The sequence below is a fragment of the Corylus avellana genome, chromosome ca8 (assembly GCF_901000735.1).
Source record: "Corylus avellana chromosome ca8, CavTom2PMs-1.0".
Lineage (NCBI taxonomy): Eukaryota > Viridiplantae > Streptophyta > Magnoliopsida > Fagales > Betulaceae > Corylus > Corylus avellana.
This window is the reverse complement of record NC_081548.1, coordinates 23,749,838-23,767,951: the sequence shown is the minus strand read 5'-3', so window position 1 is coordinate 23,767,951 and position 18,114 is coordinate 23,749,838. Positions and strand designations below refer to the sequence as shown.

The 18,114-nt window shown below is 36.2% G+C and overlaps 2 protein-coding genes across 6 annotated transcripts; both read right to left on the bottom strand.

Moving 5' to 3' along the window:
* Window positions 1-979: 979 nt before the first annotated feature.
* LOC132189670 (DEAD-box ATP-dependent RNA helicase 28) lies at window positions 980-9,836 on the bottom strand. The gene is made up of 19 exons (XM_059604432.1): window positions 9,474-9,836; window positions 9,188-9,367; window positions 9,023-9,091; window positions 8,732-8,838; window positions 8,124-8,202; window positions 7,412-7,585; window positions 7,149-7,297; window positions 6,825-6,920; window positions 6,139-6,241; window positions 5,675-5,737; window positions 5,293-5,354; window positions 5,087-5,183; window positions 3,859-3,977; window positions 3,694-3,736; window positions 3,334-3,435; window positions 2,606-2,704; window positions 2,405-2,488; window positions 1,686-1,960; window positions 980-1,322 (listed from the first exon to the last, which is right to left on the bottom strand). The coding sequence occupies exons 1-19, from the start codon at window positions 9,786-9,788 to the stop codon at window positions 1,307-1,309; spliced, it is 2,232 nt and encodes a 743-aa protein (XP_059460415.1). The 5' UTR covers window positions 9,789-9,836; the 3' UTR covers window positions 980-1,306.
* A 2,173-nt stretch (window positions 9,837-12,009) lies between these two features.
* Window positions 12,010-15,974, bottom strand: LOC132190208 (E3 ubiquitin-protein ligase CIP8-like). 5 transcript variants are annotated; one of them, XM_059605121.1, is made up of 2 exons: window positions 14,763-15,974; window positions 12,010-12,238 (listed from the first exon to the last, which is right to left on the bottom strand). In XM_059605121.1, the coding sequence occupies exon 1, from the start codon at window positions 15,834-15,836 to the stop codon at window positions 14,772-14,774; it is 1,065 nt and encodes a 354-aa protein (XP_059461104.1). In that variant the 5' UTR covers window positions 15,837-15,974; the 3' UTR covers window positions 12,010-12,238; window positions 14,763-14,771. The 5 variants fall into 5 exon arrangements, with proteins under 5 accessions (XP_059461104.1, XP_059461107.1, XP_059461108.1 ...); XM_059605124.1 differs by lacking the exon at window positions 12,010-12,238 and adding an exon at window positions 12,277-12,293; XM_059605125.1 differs by lacking the exon at window positions 12,010-12,238 and adding an exon at window positions 13,318-13,509.
* Between the last annotated feature and the right edge of the window lie 2,140 nt (window positions 15,975-18,114).

Genomic DNA, 18,114 nt, shown 5'->3' with positions numbered 1-18,114 from the left:
AGTAGTAGTTGCTTGGGCAAGGGTCTTCTAATAATTCCAAAAAAAATTCTTGTCTCCTCTTTGGTTGAAGGGTATTGTGTTGCTACGCTTCTATTTAATCGTGTTCCAAATCGCGTGAGGTTGGGGTGGCAGGCTGGCAGCCTTTCGTTGCTGCACTTCTATTTACTTGATTTAATTCACGTTCTTTTTTTAAAAAATAAAAATAAAAATTTTTAAAATTTTATTTTTATAAGTTAGAAACAACAAATTACAAGCTAAGGGCTGGGCAACCCAAACAAAAAGTTCCGAAACCACTTAAATAGAACAAGTAAATAGAAAATAAAAGAAGCAATGCATCAAATGAATGACATGGACCTATGCTTTCTTGGTGCAAGGACCAAAAAAATTGGCCGCCAATGAAGGCGGTAAGACTTGATGTGTCAAAAATGGTACAACCAAATGATCTAAGGAGAATAATAGAACCGAAAAGGTTCCATAATCCTCCCCAAACCACAAAGATCATATAATTACAAATAGCGGAAGGAATATGTTTTTTGGGATCCTAGATTAAATGAATATGTTTTAGGCGTACAACCTACCGGGGGTGTGGCAGGGCATAGAACAATGAATATTTCTTTTGTCAACCACAAGGACTTTTCATGTGTTTCAATTGTGCTCTCATTTAGCTAATCCTGAACACATTGAAACGTAAATTAAGATGTAAGGCTTTTTATTTTTCATAATTTATGTGCGTTTTGGGAAGTTCCAATTTAGAAAAGGCTTTGTTTAAGTTTTCTCCAATTTCGGAAAGTTTCAATTTAGAAAATTCTGTCACTTTTTTAGCGATAAATCTACCAATTTTTTTCTTATCCCAAATAGTGCTTACTCACTTTTCACCCCAAATGCCTATTTGTCAAAACCCCAAACAACAAAGACCAATTTAGCATTCTTCCCGATGCAGTAGATTTTGTAATGAACACTTATCCAGATGAGATGTAGAGGACATAAAACTTTTGTTTCATAAATTTTTGGGAACCCAACCTTTTTTCCCTTTACTGCTCAACATTAAATTTCGGAAAGAACAATAATACATCACAATAATTGATCAAAAACGATGGGAGTTGGTTGCTACGGTAAAACATGTTCTCCTAAAGCAGTAACACCCCTTCCTCCCATCCCATGCCTTCAAGTGTGCAAATGGTATTGGATACCAATTTACCTCTTCCTCTAAAAGTATCATTGTTGACCGAACGAACAACTCCATAGACCGCCCATCCTCTCGCATTAAGACATGTTATGGGTAATCTTAGCCACCAACTTGAAATTGTTACTTGCGCTTGTACCTGAAGAAAGCAATTGATTAAAAGCGAGTAAATTTTCCTTGAGCATTGTAGCATGAATGATCAATGAGTGTTATCAATGCAAAGTCAAAACTATGAGAAATAATCTACTCTTTTTATTTCATGTGAGTTCATATAAAATTTAATTATGGCCCAGAAATGAAAGATTAAATATAACATAAGATCCCAATCAAAGGGCAGAGGATATCTTGCAATCACTTGACCACAATAAACTCAATTCTCAATATCAGTCTTAATTTCAGCTTAAACCAAAGTCGCCACGTAACAGATTCGAACAGCAAAAAGAATGCCTTGGAACACACATCAGATCTGAAAAGGTGAAAAGGATTGGAAGTTAATTCATACCTTGACTTGCTCTTAAAGGATTTCTTGGACTTTTTCTTTCCTGCAGCATCGTTTCTTTTCTGCTTTCTCTCACTCATATCACTCTGGAATAGCTCCTGCATCTCTTCTGTCCTTGATTGAGGTTTTTGGGTAGGACGTTTAGAATTACTGCTGGTCTTCTTTACAATCTTGCCAGCATCCAGCGCCCTCTTTCCAGCCTTTACTGCTTTGGCCCGTCGGTAACCCACGTCAACAAGTGATATTCCAGCTTTTTCTTTCTTGTTTTTCCCGTTACCCTGCAGTTCTTACATATTAAACAGTGTGTGTGCCATTATGAAAAAAAAAAAACCCACAACTAAAAAATGAAATAACAAAAGAAAAAAGTTGTAGTTGACAATTATATCACTCGAAGGGGAAGGCAGACAATTTTGTGCACATATAATAGTGGCAGTCCCCTTAGACCATCATAAGCTCAGATGTTGTCATGTTGACTTATGAAGGTCAACAAGCAGAAGATATTGGCAGACTTTGACAATTGCCTCGATGAAGGCACATTCTTCATATTAAGATTCCAAATAGGTTGGATCATCCAATTGTCCCGCAAAGCTGCTGTTTTTTTTTTTTAGTTAATCCAGATAACTTTTTTTTTCTTTCCTACATGTCACTAAAGGCTGCTTTTTAATAAGCTAAGAGTATGATACAGATGGACATTAACACAACAAAGTAGAGGAGAAACATACTTCTTGTTTGTTAACTTGGTTTTCATCCTCCAACATTTCTCTAGCTGCTTCCAATTTTCGACGCTTCTTCCGCGGCATATTTTTCTACTCAGCATATACCAGCCAATAACATGTCATGTTGTATATCAACCAGAAATTTCCATTCAATAACTATCAAATAAACAAATAAACAAATAAACACAGATTCAAGATAATAAGCACCTCACGCTCCCGCTTCCTTTTTTCCTTCATTTTGAGGTCTTCGGCTTGTTGGGCACTGATTACCTCTTTTCCAGAATTTTTTTCTTTTCCCATAGATGCCTGCCAATAAGTTAGCAGAGGTCACATTTTAATTGGTTAAACTCCAATCCAAAGAGGGAATGTTTGGATTAAGAAAATGACAAAATCGTGTAGAATAGATGACTCCACTGGAGATAAGGTATGATGGGAAAGAAAAAGATGAATAAGTAGAGAAGAAAGGAGGGGGGTAGGGGGACAGAGAGAGAGAGAGGGAAAGGGCATAGCCCCTGTACAAGGGATATAAACAATAGATAAAGATAAAAGGTATAACTCTGTCTAGCCAACAAGAGCTGCATGGCAATATGAATATCCAGCAGGGTAGTACAGAATTTAGAGTTATATAAGGTATAACTCTTATATAAGCACCATTTGGAAAAGACGTCACTGTGTTGTGAAAAGTTTTTCTGGGGTCACAAAATTCTAGTTAATCATATAGCAACAACCCAATCATGTTGAAACTGAAGAACCTTATCATGCAGATACATTAGACGCAATTGAGAATGACTTACACGGTTCCAATTGGCCATGTCAACAAATTAAAAAAGGATGGCCTGATCATTTATGCACCAACTAATGAATAGGTAAAGATGCACAAATTGATTTTGAGAAAAAATTATAGACCTCAGAAAAAAGATACAATTAGAAATAACCTTTGCTTCCTTCGCAACAAGCTTTTTCTCCTTTTCTTTCAGAAACCAGGTTTTTTTGGGCCGCGAATAAATTTCATCCCTATGTTCAATCATATTTTCTGCCTGCTCACATCATAGAAGTGCACGAATTTATGATAAGCTTAAGCATAAGATCATCCCAGCAATCAACTAATAAGTAATAACAATCGCTCAGAGACAAATAGATATATGATGGCAGCTTTGGATATGATAATACAGACTTTCAAAAGACTTGGTCAAAACAATAGAAAAAATGACACTATAAATCAGGCTCATCTAAAGAGCAACTGTACCCTCGTGATGTCATATAAAAAAAGAAAGCACGTATGTAAAATTACATACCTTTGTTGCTTCCATTTCAGCTTTTCTTAGGGCTCTCTCTTCCCTGAATATAAGCAAAAATCTATTATTGCAATGCAATGAGCAATAAGATAAAAAAATTTTACAATGAACCTTTTTTTGTAATGAAAATATTTGAGTCAAAGGCATTTGCCAAGAAGTAAATACATTTCTTCTTGAAGAATCACAGCCACTTGATCTTCCATTTGCTCAATTATCTCAGACCACTTAGTTATTGATTGTTCTGCAACAATTCGACTCTTCAGCTTTGAACCAGCTCTCTTCGCCTATCAAATCAGAAACATAACTCGGGTAAATCTTATCGTGGTTTCTACTCACGAGAAGATTCTCATTATTATTTTTGAATGTGGAGAACATTCTGTTGATACTAGAACCTAAGTATAATAGTTAAGAACTTAAGATTCCCATTACATGAACTTCAATGCAAATTAAGTACTAAAAGAGATGGGGTTGTAAGTAGTAAACAATGCTATTAACTCAACTATTGATGAATGCCAAAATTAATTTGTTGGAAGCATCAAATTCTTATCGCCTTCTTTTTTTTTTCTCCCTTTTCTTAGATGAGAGAAAGCATCAACAAATTCTAAAAAAGGAACATTTATTTTGGAATTATTCTGTAATTAATATAAAAGAAACTATAAAACACAAAACTTCTGCTATGTTTTTTGTTGGAGTTTCATTTATGAAGTTTGCAGATCTTCAGGTAGTTGAGCACAAATACGATTAAAGGTGAAAACCAGTTGTAAAATAGAGAAGAGTAAGTCCACATACCCTCCTCAAATTACTACCCAATTGACAATATCCCCCTAAACTTTCAATTGTGACGTCTCCCCCAAACTACCAAAAATTGACAATTCCCCCCCTCCCCCCTCCCAAATGATGAAAATACCCTTAATAAAATAAAACAATTTTTAAAAAATAAATAAACAAAAACTCAGGGTGTGAAAATTTTAAAAATAAAAAAATAAAAAAAGTTTTGTTTTTTTATTTTTGAATTTATTGGAGTATTTTTGTCTTATTGAAAAAAAAAAAATTATGGTCATTTTTGTCTTTTTGCTGGCCTTGGGAGGTATTGTCAATTGTTTGGTAGTTTAGCGGGAAGATTATCGCAATTGAAAGTTTGAGGGCAATATTATCAATTGGGTGTTAGTTTGAGGGAAGTATATGAATTTTTCCCAATAGAGAAATATGGAGCTAAAGTATTTACTAAGGTACAGCGTGTTAAAATGAAAAAGAAGATATGGTTGTGGGTTTTTAGATTTTTTATGAAGTAGAATTAGAGGTTATTATGAATTGATAGCAAAATCAAAAGAATGGTGACATACACACACACATGACATATATATATATATATGAGGAAGAAAATGATGCTCACAATGTCTTTCAAAAGAGATCGGTCATTATCTGAAACAAATGTAACAGCGTATCCTTCCCGACCAGCTCTTGCTGTACGACCAACACGATGAACATAGCTGCATAAAGGAACAAAATAATAAAATGGCTTCTACCAGGACGCAGAAAGTGAGCTCAAATGTGTATATCACCACATGGCAACAATGAGAAAGGGTCTAGTATATATACCTTGTAACATCCCGAGGACATGCATAATTTATCACCGTTTGAACACCAATGATATCAAGTCCCTATAAAAGATGACCAAACTATAGAGTCACAAAAGAATACAGTTTATTGTTATCCAACTTCATAACACTAGAATCTTTAATTTATGGCTAAAAAAAAAGAAAGGAAGGAGAAAAAAGGCAAAGGACTAATAAATTCATCCATGAACAAACCAACTATCTTCCCGCCCCGGCCGCCCAACCAAAGTGGGGTGTGCCAGGAAAGTGGCTGAGGGGGGCAGAGGGATAGGTTACAATAATTGTAGATTCAGGATTATGTAACGACAAAAGTGCATGAGAGCACTTTTCAAAGAAGATAAGTAAGTTTGAGAATTTGTTCTCACACGAGCAGCCACGTCAGTTGCAATCAAAAACTCGACTTGTTGCTTTCTGAAAAGTTCCAAAGCCTACACAAACAACCATAAGATTCATAAAATCAAAACGATCACAAGATCAAAAGACAAGGAAAAGCATTCTCCAACAGGCTTCAAGATTTTAGCGCCATAAAGAAAATAGCATGATTTTCTCCACTAAGGAGCAACATTTCTTTGATGACGAAGAACCCCTCTAAGGAAGGGCCACTTCGTGTGCCCACCCTTGTTAGGTAAACCTCGAACCCATGTAAAGTGCCCCCTCCACACGAATCAGGTAATACTCTGATTTCGCTGATAGGCTAGCTCCAAAGAATCGTTTGCACACAAGGGGATTCGAACCTTAGGCCTCATGGACTACCACAAAGACCAAGGCACTTACCACTTGAGATGAATACAAAAAAGCAAAATGTACTTTAGAGTAGTAAGATTCTCACATCAAGGCGCTGGACTTGGGTAAGATTTCCATGAAGCTCAGCTGCTTTAAAGCCAGCTAATCCAAATAGAATCTTCAATCTATGTGCAGCCTGTTTTGTTCCACTGCCAAAAGAAATGAAAAATCATTCAAGTCCTGAAAAAATTATCTGTAGGAAAAGCGTGCATAAACTTCAAGACAGTTTGAAACACACAAAAGTAACATGAATTGACCCAAAACACTCAATATTTCACTTCATAATGATTTATAAGCCTCGACTAAACATTTTCTTTTCTGCAGGCTTAGGAGCACAGGTAAGATAGACTGTGAATACTAAGACAAGACATTTGACAGACCGTAATCAGAAATTAGATTCAAGTAGACAACTCATCTCAAACCCAGCACTAGGAAAAAGGCTTTACTAGCAATGTGAAACCCTTAGAAATGACATTTACCTTTTGGTTGACCATAACTTTAAAACAGGAATCTTTTTTTTTTTTTTCCTTTCTTTTTTCATCCTCCTTTTCTGGGCATTTTAAAAGAGAAACATATTGCTGCGTAATATCATCATCTCCCCCACAGTACAAATATTTTCATATTTATCCGAACATCAAGATTGCCCAGTTAGATATATTATAGGCAACAACCTAAAGTCACCATTCATACGTGAAGACAATAATTCTAACTGCAAGTAGCAGTAGTTAGAACCTGAAAATGATCACTTTGGAAGTAAAAGTCTTTGAGCACAATGCAAGAAGAACTGCTTCCTGATTTACTTCGCGCATCCGGCGTATCCTAACCACCCTACACAACGGAAGCCATAGTCCTTGATAAGTAATAGTCCTTTATGAGTTAGATGGAAATGTAATAGGAGGCTACTATAGAGGATGATTCATATAATAGCTTCTGTTCAATATAAGCCTCTGCTTGAGATCAATCTTTAACTAAAAAAGTATTACATAACTTTGTAAGCATAAATGGAACATAAAATTAGCTAAGCTAAGTAGAATGAACATTTAATTAAGGATTTACTCCTCAGTCAATGTTGCCGGCCGTTTTGTGGATGGATCAGCTGAAAGGCGCAAGGGTTTGGTCAGGGAAAGTTTGATAAGCTCATCAACTTCTTCAGTCATTGTAGCCGAAAATAGCATGGTCTGTCTTCTTACAGGGCATAGACGGACCTGTTAATAGACCATCAATGAGTAGAACTCAAGTTGAAGAAATCAGAACACAGAAAAAATAAAACAACATATTCTATATTCCAACTTTTTGCGTTAAAAAGGACAGAAAGATACCAGCTCACGAATTTCAGCACTAAATCCAAGCTCTAAAAGGCGATCGGCCTCATCAAGGATTAGAACCGCAAGATCATCCAAATCCACAGACATAGAATTGCGTAAATGGTCAATCATGCGACCTGGTGTGGCCACAACAATATCTGGCATTGATCTCAAGGCTACCTCTTGCACCTAATATAGAAATGATATCACTGCAATGTCCCTAACGGAAACAGATAAAGCTAAAAAGTAAAAGATAAATCCACCTTTTTCTTTACTATCAGTTAATAAGTACTTTTAAGCGGTGACACACATTGGCATTTTAACCATGTTCTCGTATTTGTATTTAAAATGCTTAAATTTGCTTTTTGGGTGAATAGCCAAACTAGTTAATTTGATTTATTGAGTTATAACAGAAGGGTGAACAAAGGTACTATTTTTTGCGCTTAAAGTTACTTATTGCATATGATTGTAGCAAAAGTCCAGAAACAAAATATTGACCTTAATGTCCAGGATTCTCTCTTTTTTTTTTTTGGACTTCAAAAAAGTCCGAATTACAATTTAATGTAAATCTACATATAAATACACCTGAACTTTGATTTGTGATTTGTCAAATAGATCTGATTTCATATGAGTTAAACAAAATACTAACAACAAGCAGAAGGTGGGTGTAATCACACCTCATACCAGGTGTTTGAAATTAATCCATTAAAGAAATCAATGACCAAACCTTTGTCGAAAGCCCACCAACAACCAGGCAACATCTGATGTCGGTAAATTGAGCAAGTTTCTCTATCATACTGAGAACCCTGCACAACAAATTTGACATTTGATTAATCATTAATTTAAGACTAGGACCAAACCAGGTGAGCAAAAAGAACCGTTTTCTTCCTTTTCTCTGACAAGTCATGTAAGCCAAAGAACAAATTCCCTTACGAAATATCACATATTGCAGAGAAATGTTTTTTTTCACAGGAGGTATTTAACACTCGTATAAGACCAAGTCATGGGCCTTCTGGGGAAAATGGTGTCTGGCTTGGACTTGAGATGCCAAGTGGTGTATCAGAATTCATAATCAAATGTTTCTTCATAATCGTCAGTACAATTTGAAGCAGAAATGTGAACCATAAACATTCAACAATGTTTCCCAAACAAGAAATGAACTGGAGTAATCTAATATACTGCACGACTAATTACATCTCTTCACAAACGCTTAAGCACAAGTGGGTTTTTCAAACTTCAAAACATTACCCTAACGAAAGCAACCAAATTTTTTTCTCATAAAAAAGCATGCTATACGCATATGAAAAATAACAAGTAGGGGAAAATAACACATACTGAATCGCCAACTCACGAGTAGGAGTAAGAATAAGAACCCTAATTGCCGGCACACGTTTCGGACGGAATAGCAACCTCTCCAAAGTAGGCAGTGCAAATGCGGCTGTCTGTGTAATGGAAACAATTGCAAAAGCCATCACCTCAACTAAATTGTCACAAATCAAAAACTTAAAAACTATGGGCCTCCCAGTTCCAGTCAATGATTTTGCATAAGATTCGTAACACAACAGCCACTAATCGTAGAAATAATTTATTCATCAAAAAAGTTCCATAGAGTTTCAAACAATTCACCTTTCCGGAACCAGTAACAGCACTCCCGCATATATCTCTCCCGCTCAATGCTAATGGTATGACCGCCGCCTACAATCAAAACCCTAAAACTCAGCAAAAACCAATATGGCATATGTAAAGCACATACAAACCACAAGACCTAAACAAAAAAATAAATAAATAAACCTGAATTGGCGTGGGCTTAGTGTACCCCAAGGCCTCACAAGCCCGAAGCAAAGGACGCGACAAATTGAGCTCCATGAATGAATTGGCATGGAACGAAGCTCCATCGGACGGTGCAAAGAAAGACTTACTGTCACCGGCATTACTGGTCGTATCATCATCATCTTCGGGCCTATAATCTTCCTATAATAAGTCAACCAAAAATTAAACTTAAGAATTTTGAATTGATGGATTAAAGAAGAGAGAGAGAGAGAGAGAGAGAGAGAGAGAGAGAGAGGGGCTTAGTTACTTGTTTATCGAGTTCGGACTCGGCGCTATCGGACTCGTCATTGGAGATTGGGACGGACCGGTTTTGGAGGGCTTTGGATATTTTGAAGTCGATGGAGGTTGTGCTGCGGCGGGCATGCTCTTCGGCGACGGACTCCGAGTAGGATCCGAAGTCCCATGGAGATTGAGATTTGTGCTTCGATGGTCGTTCCTCTTCTTCTTCGTCTTCTATTTCATGTGCTTCTTCTTGTTCGTCGTCGTCTTCGTCGCCTTTCGCAGGGAAGTGGAGGTCGAGTTCTTCGTCGCTTGGGGCTTCGAAAACGAAGGTCGGAGCCATGGGAAGGAAGGCCGCGTTTGATTGAGCAGCGTGAGGGTTTAGACTTTAGAGCGGGGGGTTTAAAGGGTTTAATTAGTTGGGCCTCAGTCTTTATATCCTACCCGTTAACCCGCCCGAAAATAATGGGTTGGTGTTTGGGCAATTAGTTTAGTGGGCACTACATAGTTCGACTTTCAACCCGATGCCTATGCCAAGGAAGCTCAAACGCAGTTGGTAAAATTCGGTGATATATGTGGTGGTTTCTTGAGTTCATGTCAACCATGAGCATTGAGTTCTATGCTCATGAGGAGGGGAACATGTAATAAACAAGAAAGAATCCTTTAAATTAGTACTCTAAAAAACAATATTTTTTCTACTAAATTGATTTCTATGTAATTCTTGCATGCCTTTATAGCACGTAATCCTCACATATAATTTTAGAACAACCAATTTAAAAAATAAACTTTTGTTCTACGTTTTTTGCTCAAACTTTTTGCTTTTTACAAAATAAAAATATTAATAAATAACTCAAAACTATTTTAATATTTATATCAAATTAAAACACTTTTTTCGAACAAAAAACATCTAAAAAGTTTTGAGAAACAAACCCATTTATTATGCTTGTAAAGTGTTTAGTTGTTTGTTAATGAAAGTTACTCATTCATTAAATAAAAACCTCTAATATCCATAAAATGCGGAAGTGGATCCTCTCCAGTTAGTAGTCAGGATCTCTATGGGGTTATAAATGGGGCATTTGTCTCATTAATATAAATAACAATAAAATATTATTGGTATTTTTAAAATAATTAAAAAAAAAAATAAAAAATTAAGAGGTAGCTGGCCATCCCATTTTTGTCATAGGATGTGGCCGGCCACCTCAATTGGGCCTGGGGGTGGCCAACGGCCAAATAAAAAAAAAAAAAAAAAAAATTTGGCCTTTTAGAGGTGTAATCCCATGGCCTTTCAGCCCAGGGTGTTGGCTAGATAATACAAAAAATAGGTGTAGAGTAGCCATTTAATTTTTTATTTTTATTATTTTTAAAATATAAATAATATTTTATTATTATTTATATTAATGAGACAAATGTCTCATTTATGACCACAAGATCTCTCTAGAGAGATATTCGCCATTAACTGTATATTCTTCGGTCCATAGTTTCGTAAAATCATCTTTAAAAAGACAAAATTGATGTGAGGCCATGTATAGTAAGTGATGCAAGTTTTTCTCGGGCCTAGAATGTTTTTTTTTTAATTTTTTTTAGAAAGAATATTCCTACAATTGTTTAAGAAGAAAATAGTGAGAACGAGAACTCTACTAAATTTATCTTGGCCTTGAATAGAGCAACTTAATATATATATATATATATTTCATGAAAATAAGAGCTCTCAGTTCCGTACATCCCACTCCAACTAGACTTAGAGTCTGTTTTGAATTGCGTTTGAGAAATATAATTTTTAAGTTAAAAAAAACTTTTGAACAAAAACTTCATTTTTAAGTTTTTGAAAAAAAATGCTTTTAATTTTTTTACCAAATGAGTATTTTTTTTTTTTTTAAAAAAAAAAAAAGGTTTTTTTTAGTGTTAAAAATAATTTTAGGTCTCTCAAATGCAATCTCAAACATGCTCTCACACGATGTTCATGGCGTTCAGAAGATTGAATCTGATGATACGACATTAGTGGAAGATTATTAAGTAAAAACTCTACACCTTTCAGTCCCGCTCAAAAAATATAGCTAAAAGTAATGTTCTAATCAACGGAAGATTATTAGGGAAATTTTTTTAATTAGTCCTTTAAAGTTTAAACGCATTTGTCTACTTTAACGATGTCAACAGAAACAACTTCTTCTTCGTAAATGTTTGTCAACTTTCAGCCCTTTTAGCTGTCCAATGAGGCTCAGGCTGCAAGATTGACAGCTAAAAGGGCAGCCTGAGCCTCGCCGTGCCAGTCCAAAATCCAGGTTGAAAATAGTATTAAAGTTGAACAACTAGTCAAGATGTGTCACACTGGCTCGATAAAAACAGCCACACAGATATCAATTCATAATTATTATTATTATTATATATTCCTAATAAAGTTGGTTGGTTGGTAAACGCGTGCTTACAAATATTCATAGGTATATCCCTTAAATTTATCCAAATACGCATTTAGATGGACAAAAGTCAAAACATATTAGCATTCATTATAGTTTTTTTTTTTTTTAACAAAAAAAAAATCACAGGAAAATCCACGCTCGAGCTGCCAAAGTGATCAGCTCGCCAACATTCAATAGGATAACAAAGCTTGGCACCGACACCTGATGGCCAACTCGTTGGATTAAGACCATCCAGAAATGATCAGCAAAGAATATGAAATCTAAGACGATTTGTACTCGATGAACACCACCAATATAGCATCCAAACGTGGAGGCGGAGAAGGAAATGAAATGAAATGAATAGCATCCTATTCCTCCCAAGGTATCCAAGTCTATTGGCCTAATTCAAAATAACGAGCTCCAATTACTCAACAGGAATAACATTGTTCCAAGAACTGCAGAAAAGTCTTTATAAGCACAGGGTGCATAATTTATTAGCTACAAAACCCGTACTTATACTATTTTTCTTACTTAACTTGTAATAGATAGAAAAAACATTAGTCACATTTGCACTATCACTCTAAAAAAACTAGTCAAAATGCAACTATTGTAAAATCACTTATAAAACCTTAGTTTCACCTAATAAAAAAAACAATGTGAAGCTTAAAAGGATATGAACTCCTTTATAATTCACCAACTTAATGTGAACCATCTATCTTACTAATGGAACTTTCGAGGGTGTCACATAACACCCCAAAAAGCCACAATAACTCCAAACCCCAATTTCCAATACATTTAAATAAATCCACAACAGAGGTTGAGATAACTGGTAAGTGGTTCCAAAAAGAAAATTTGCTGGCACTTCGAACATGAAATATGTTCATATGTGAAAGGGGATGAAAGCATCTTCCTCAAAAAAATGGAGTTCAGAAAAATCAAACACCACATGCAACCAAATGATTGAGTTTTTCACTTTTTTTCCACCATTTTAACACATTAGCAGTATATTGTGATTCTTGTGTTTCCAAGCAAATGAATTTCTCTAGGTTAAAAAGCTTTAATAGAACTCCCACCTTCATAAATCATACAAAAATTATTTTTCTAGATAAATTAAATATACAACAGTTGTACCATCATCACATGTTTTATTGTAGTTTTTCATCGAATTCAAACTTGTCTTACTTTAGTTACCAATGAATTCCATATATAGAGACAGGTATAGCATAAGATTCTGACAAATAAATAAAAATTCATATGAAAAACCGCCTTATAAAGAAATGAGAAAGATGAGAGATCTGTTGGGATTGACAAATAATGTAAACACACTAATAACAAAAGCCTGGTTGAAAAAAAAAAAAAAAATCGTTATTTTACTTTGTATAGAACTTTTGAGGAAGTTTTCTCTTCACTGTTTCATAGAGATGGGAGCTATAGATCACTATCTACCCGTATACACATAGTCAAGCCACACAAAAGAAGTAAACATAATAACATTGTACAATCGCAAGGTTAAGATGCTTGCTACTACCTCACTCTTCTTTTGTATACATATATTTCAAATACATGTTCTACTATCTAACCTTGAATACTTTCAAATTCTATAAAAACATCACTAAACAGACCACATCTTAGGAAGCTAGGGCCATGCCATGTTACAAATGCATCCACCTGCTTACAATAAAACGGGTAAGACATGTTCACAGAGGACTATGACAACAAAAGGTTCCTGCAATCCCTAATTTCCAGCTATTGAACACAGCATAGATGCAAAATAATGGATGACAATGGAATCGCCAGTATGATCAAACATGGCCTAGTACTTTCATCTACTTCATACTGCTTTGTGTTTGTTGGGTTTTGCCCAAGAGCATGCATACACATGTAAAAAATAAATGCATATATTGCTTTCTCATTTCAAATTGAAAAATGATACCTACAACTCTTTCATAACTTGCTGACCCGTATCAGGGTGTTAAATTTTTTTTAGTTTGTGACTTGGCTCCAATCATATGCCAACATGTGTCAACAAGCTGTAAAAGAGTTGTACGTTTAGCATTACTAGTTTAGATTTGTTACCCAGGCACGCATTCAAACACACAATAAAGTTTATTTTCTGCAGGTAATAGGTTGGTTCCAGACACTTTCATCAATGCTGGAAAGAGAAGGAAAAAAAGAAAAAGAAAACACGTTACAAAATATAAATGATAACTGTCTACCCGAGAGCCAAAACCATGAGAGCAGAAATTAAACGAGCACTTTCATCTATAGGTTGATAGAGGCATATGGCTCGGTGGTTTTGGGGTCCCAAAAATTAAATTATCCAAGGCTTGGAGCCTATTCTCTTTCTAAAGGAGACCAAGAGATAATTCAGCTTGGGAAACAGCTCCAGGCTCAAATAGACAAAAGCTAGGAAACCAGCCAAAACGACATCATACAATAAACAAGAAAGGAAGTTGGGGTACGCATAAAAGCTCATGGCATTGCTATATTCCACAACTACAGGTCCACGAAACCGCGCTAAAAGACAACAATTTTAGTAATTGTTTAAACGTCTCTCTCCACTCAACCCCATCTCTTTTCCCCTAAGACACAAAGAAAGCATGCATGAATGAAAACAAAAACGGTAGAAAAATCATCGTGTTTACATTCAGACAACCATGCGATTGCAAAAGTTGAGCCGCAGAGGTAGAAGTTTTGAATTTAAAGCCCACCCGTATTAATCTAAACTCGAGCGTAGCTTAGTTTATTTATAAAGGTATGAGACTGAACATAAGCAACGCCACATTGAGTTAAATATTATTTACATTCAGATGAAAATGGAAATATATCTCAAATCTAATACACTAATAAGCAAACAACCAAAAGTTTCATCAACAACTTAAAACGACCAAAAAAACGAAAAATAAAAATTACAGTAAGCTTACCGATTCGAATCAGCTCGAACCGGAACCCGAAGCTCCGCCAGCACTCGCCGAAACTCTCTTCCTCTCCTTCTCGTAATCGGGATCGTCGGTCGGCAGCTCAAACCGGCAAACTGGGCAAGTATTTCGGGACCCCAGCCAGGGCACAATGCAATCGCCGTGGTACTCGTGCCCACAGGGCAATTTCGTGGCCATCTCGCCGACACCGACCATGTCCTTGCATATGGCGCAGACCAAAGCTTGGTCCTCCGACGCAATCTGCACCTTCGGTAACACCGACACGGCCGATTTGGCCGCCGGTGGGGCCCCTCTCCTTGCGGCTATGTCGTTCTCGGCCAGGGCCTGCAGCAACGCCTCGTAGCCCTCTTGGTCCACGTAGTCCTCGGGATTGCCGACGTATCGGTCCGATTCGGGCACTTCGAGGCGAAACTCGATAGAGCTCTCCTCCAGGCCCATCAGGATCTCAGCCCAGTCCAAGATCCGGTTCCGCCCGCTCCTTGCGCGGGGCACAAAGTCCCGGATCCGAAGCCGCAGCCGATCCCGCCGCCTCCGCTGTAGATCTTCTTCATCTTCGTCTTCATCTCTCTCTCGCTGATCCTGACTCTCCTGTTCTTCGTTCTCATATCGATTGCCTTCCTCATCCTGTTCATTTCCTTCCTCTTCCCCTTGATTATGAAGCTCCGTATTGTTCGGATCATCGTCCTCTTCGTCATCGTTGTCCCATCCATCGATCTCGATCCTCAGAAAATCCTCGCCTGGGGAGTGGTCACGGGGCAGAGGGGGAGGCGCGTCGCTTTCACGCGTGACCTGCGTCATCAGGCGGAGGAGCTCAAAGAACTGTGCGCCGTGAGACGGATCGTCGACCTGATCTGAGGATCCGGAGGGTGGAGCCGACGAAGGGCGTGACGTGGCAGCTATGGATTCGACGAAGCCGTTCTTGCAATCGTAGCAGATGACGTCCGGGAGGTTGGCTAGGGTTTCGACGGCGACGCGTTTCTCGCACTGGTAGCACCAGTACTGTGGGGCGTCACTGTCGGGCACGCGCTCCGTCGGTGTCTGAGACGGGGTTTCGGCCATGAAATTTCGGGTTAGGAACGGGCCGAAACGACCGTGTTACAGCCGGTATGATTTGAGGAGGTGAAGAACGAAGGATCGAGGAAAGCAGGAGAGATTAGATTTTTGAGGACCGGTACGCTGTGGCCTGAGTGTGTCAATTATGTGAGAGGAAGGTGTCGATGTAGTTAAGGCGGTTGTTTGCCTTGGAGGTCGAGCCGTCTGATGGGAATTCAAAAGGATGATGTGGATATGAAAGATAATCAAACGATGTTAATTTAAGCTTATCGTGGTAGCTGTAGGTCCGCTAGTACTGACCTATGGTTTAACCGCACCTATGTCATCTAATTATAGAATTAACCATTACTAATAAAAATATAAGAGCAATTTTTTTTTTTTTCTATTAAAAAATATAAGACCAATTGAGAATAAAAAATTTTGCCATTTATCTTTTGTATCTTTATTTCATTTTTTTTTTTTTAAGCAATATTAAATACGCTTCCCCGCCGAAATAGAAATATAGTGCTTGAAATTAAGACAAACAAGAACTATAAAATGGGCCAAAAAAATTGTTTGCTTGGGCCAAATGGCAACAAATGGGCCGCTTGATGGAGGATGAGCACTTCCTCGATGGGAAGAAACAAACTTTGTAGAAAAAGTCTTCACTGCAAAAACGATGCACGCAAATGCAAAAAGCCACAAAACAACTAAACCAATGGATGACACGTGACATGGGACCTTACTATAGGACTTATATGAACCACAATTGACCCTTATGTGTTTAGATAACTCTTAATAAAAATCACATATTAATTACAAATATAATTTTTCTATTATTAAAAACAAAAACTATTTAACTTATGGTCTATCTTACTATATCAAAAGTTTCCATTCTTAAGCAGCTAGCTCCCAATTTAAATAACAAATTCTTTAACCAATAGAAAATATTTATTTTTTTAATTAAGAAAAAGCCAATCAATCAATAGTTACTGTTTTTTTTATAACAACCCTCCATTAAATAAAACTTTATTTAAGGCAATGTTGCGCAAGATAACATTTTGTGTTGTATAAGCATAGAATCAATACATTTTTTCCTTCAATCTATAATTCTATTTGCTTCATGTCTTTTCGTTGTTTGAAAAACTCCAATGTCATAAAAAAAAATTATTTTCTATATATATATATATAGGCTTTTGAGTAGTATCGTTAATATAAAATGCATATCTAGACAATGCAAACTCATCTACTCTTATATGACGTATTTATTGTTAAAATATTAATTAAATTAACTATTTTCTACTAATTGAATATCGTTAATATAAAATGCATATCTAGATAATGCAAACTCATCTACTCTTATATGACGTGTTTACTGTTAAAATATTAATTAAATTAACCATTTTTTACTAATTGAATATTTTAGGATAACTAGTAATTTAACATGATATTAGAGTAAAAGTTGTGAGTTTGAACATTGTCCATATCATTCACCTCACATGTCAATTAAATAATAAACGTGTTGGATCTCCCTTGTTATTTGAAAGTTTGAGCACACATGCAAGGGGAAATATAAAAAATATTAATTAAATGATTAATCAACAATTTTATATTATCTTAAACTTTTTGGATAACTGTTGATTAACATTAACCATGCTTTTAGAGCTAACATTTCAAAACTTTTTAAATTGGTACATTGATATAATATATCATAATTACCTAACCATCCATCTTCACTTGTTTATTAAAAATATTTGCATTCTTATGAGTATGTTTTGGTTTTGCTAAGAGTCCCGTGTTAATATAAATATTTTATTGAAAACTTTTGCTATAACCATAAGTCGCTTTAGTGTATAAAGGTCATACATCTAAAAATTATTATTATTTTTTTTTTGGGGGGGGAATAAAATTACTTTAAAAATAAATATATTTAGAACCGTTAACCATTTTACTCTAACCAAAAGTTACGCCACTTGCATATAAATTTAAGTGTACAAGCCTTAATTATCATTTTGAATTAAACTTTAAAACAATAAGTTTTCTAAAGTGTGAAAAAAATGATGGTTACGAAACTTACATTGGTGATGATGGAATTGCTCATCCTTATTCTCTACGATGTGCAAGCTAGCGACCTTGCTCCTACCTCATTTTATCCGTCTTCACCTCCCATCCTGCTTCCTTATTTCTCTGAAGTTGATGAAGTTCTAGGACCAATGCATATTTGTCTTACGACTAAAGTTAAAGGTTGTAAAAGCATTAAAACAACATTTCCATTTCTTGACTACAAATATAACACTTGTATTAT

Excerpts from the sequence above, each read along its gene's own strand:
- LOC132189670 (XM_059604432.1), bottom strand. The coding sequence starts at position 9,788 with ATGGCTCCGACCTTCGTTTTCGAAGCCCCAAGCGACGAAGAACTCGAC. Across the intron at positions 7,586-8,123 it reads TTGGTGGGCTTTCGACAAAG|GTGCAAGAGGTAGCCTTGAG; the intron begins GTTTGGTCATTG and ends TTTCTATATTAG. Across the intron at positions 3,978-5,086 it reads GATCTCTTTTGAAAGACATT|GCGAAGAGAGCTGGTTCAAA; the intron begins GTGAGCATCATT and ends CTGATTTGATAG.
- LOC132190208 (XM_059605121.1), bottom strand. The coding sequence starts at position 15,836 with ATGGCCGAAACCCCGTCTCAGACACCGACGGAGCGCGTGCCCGACAGT.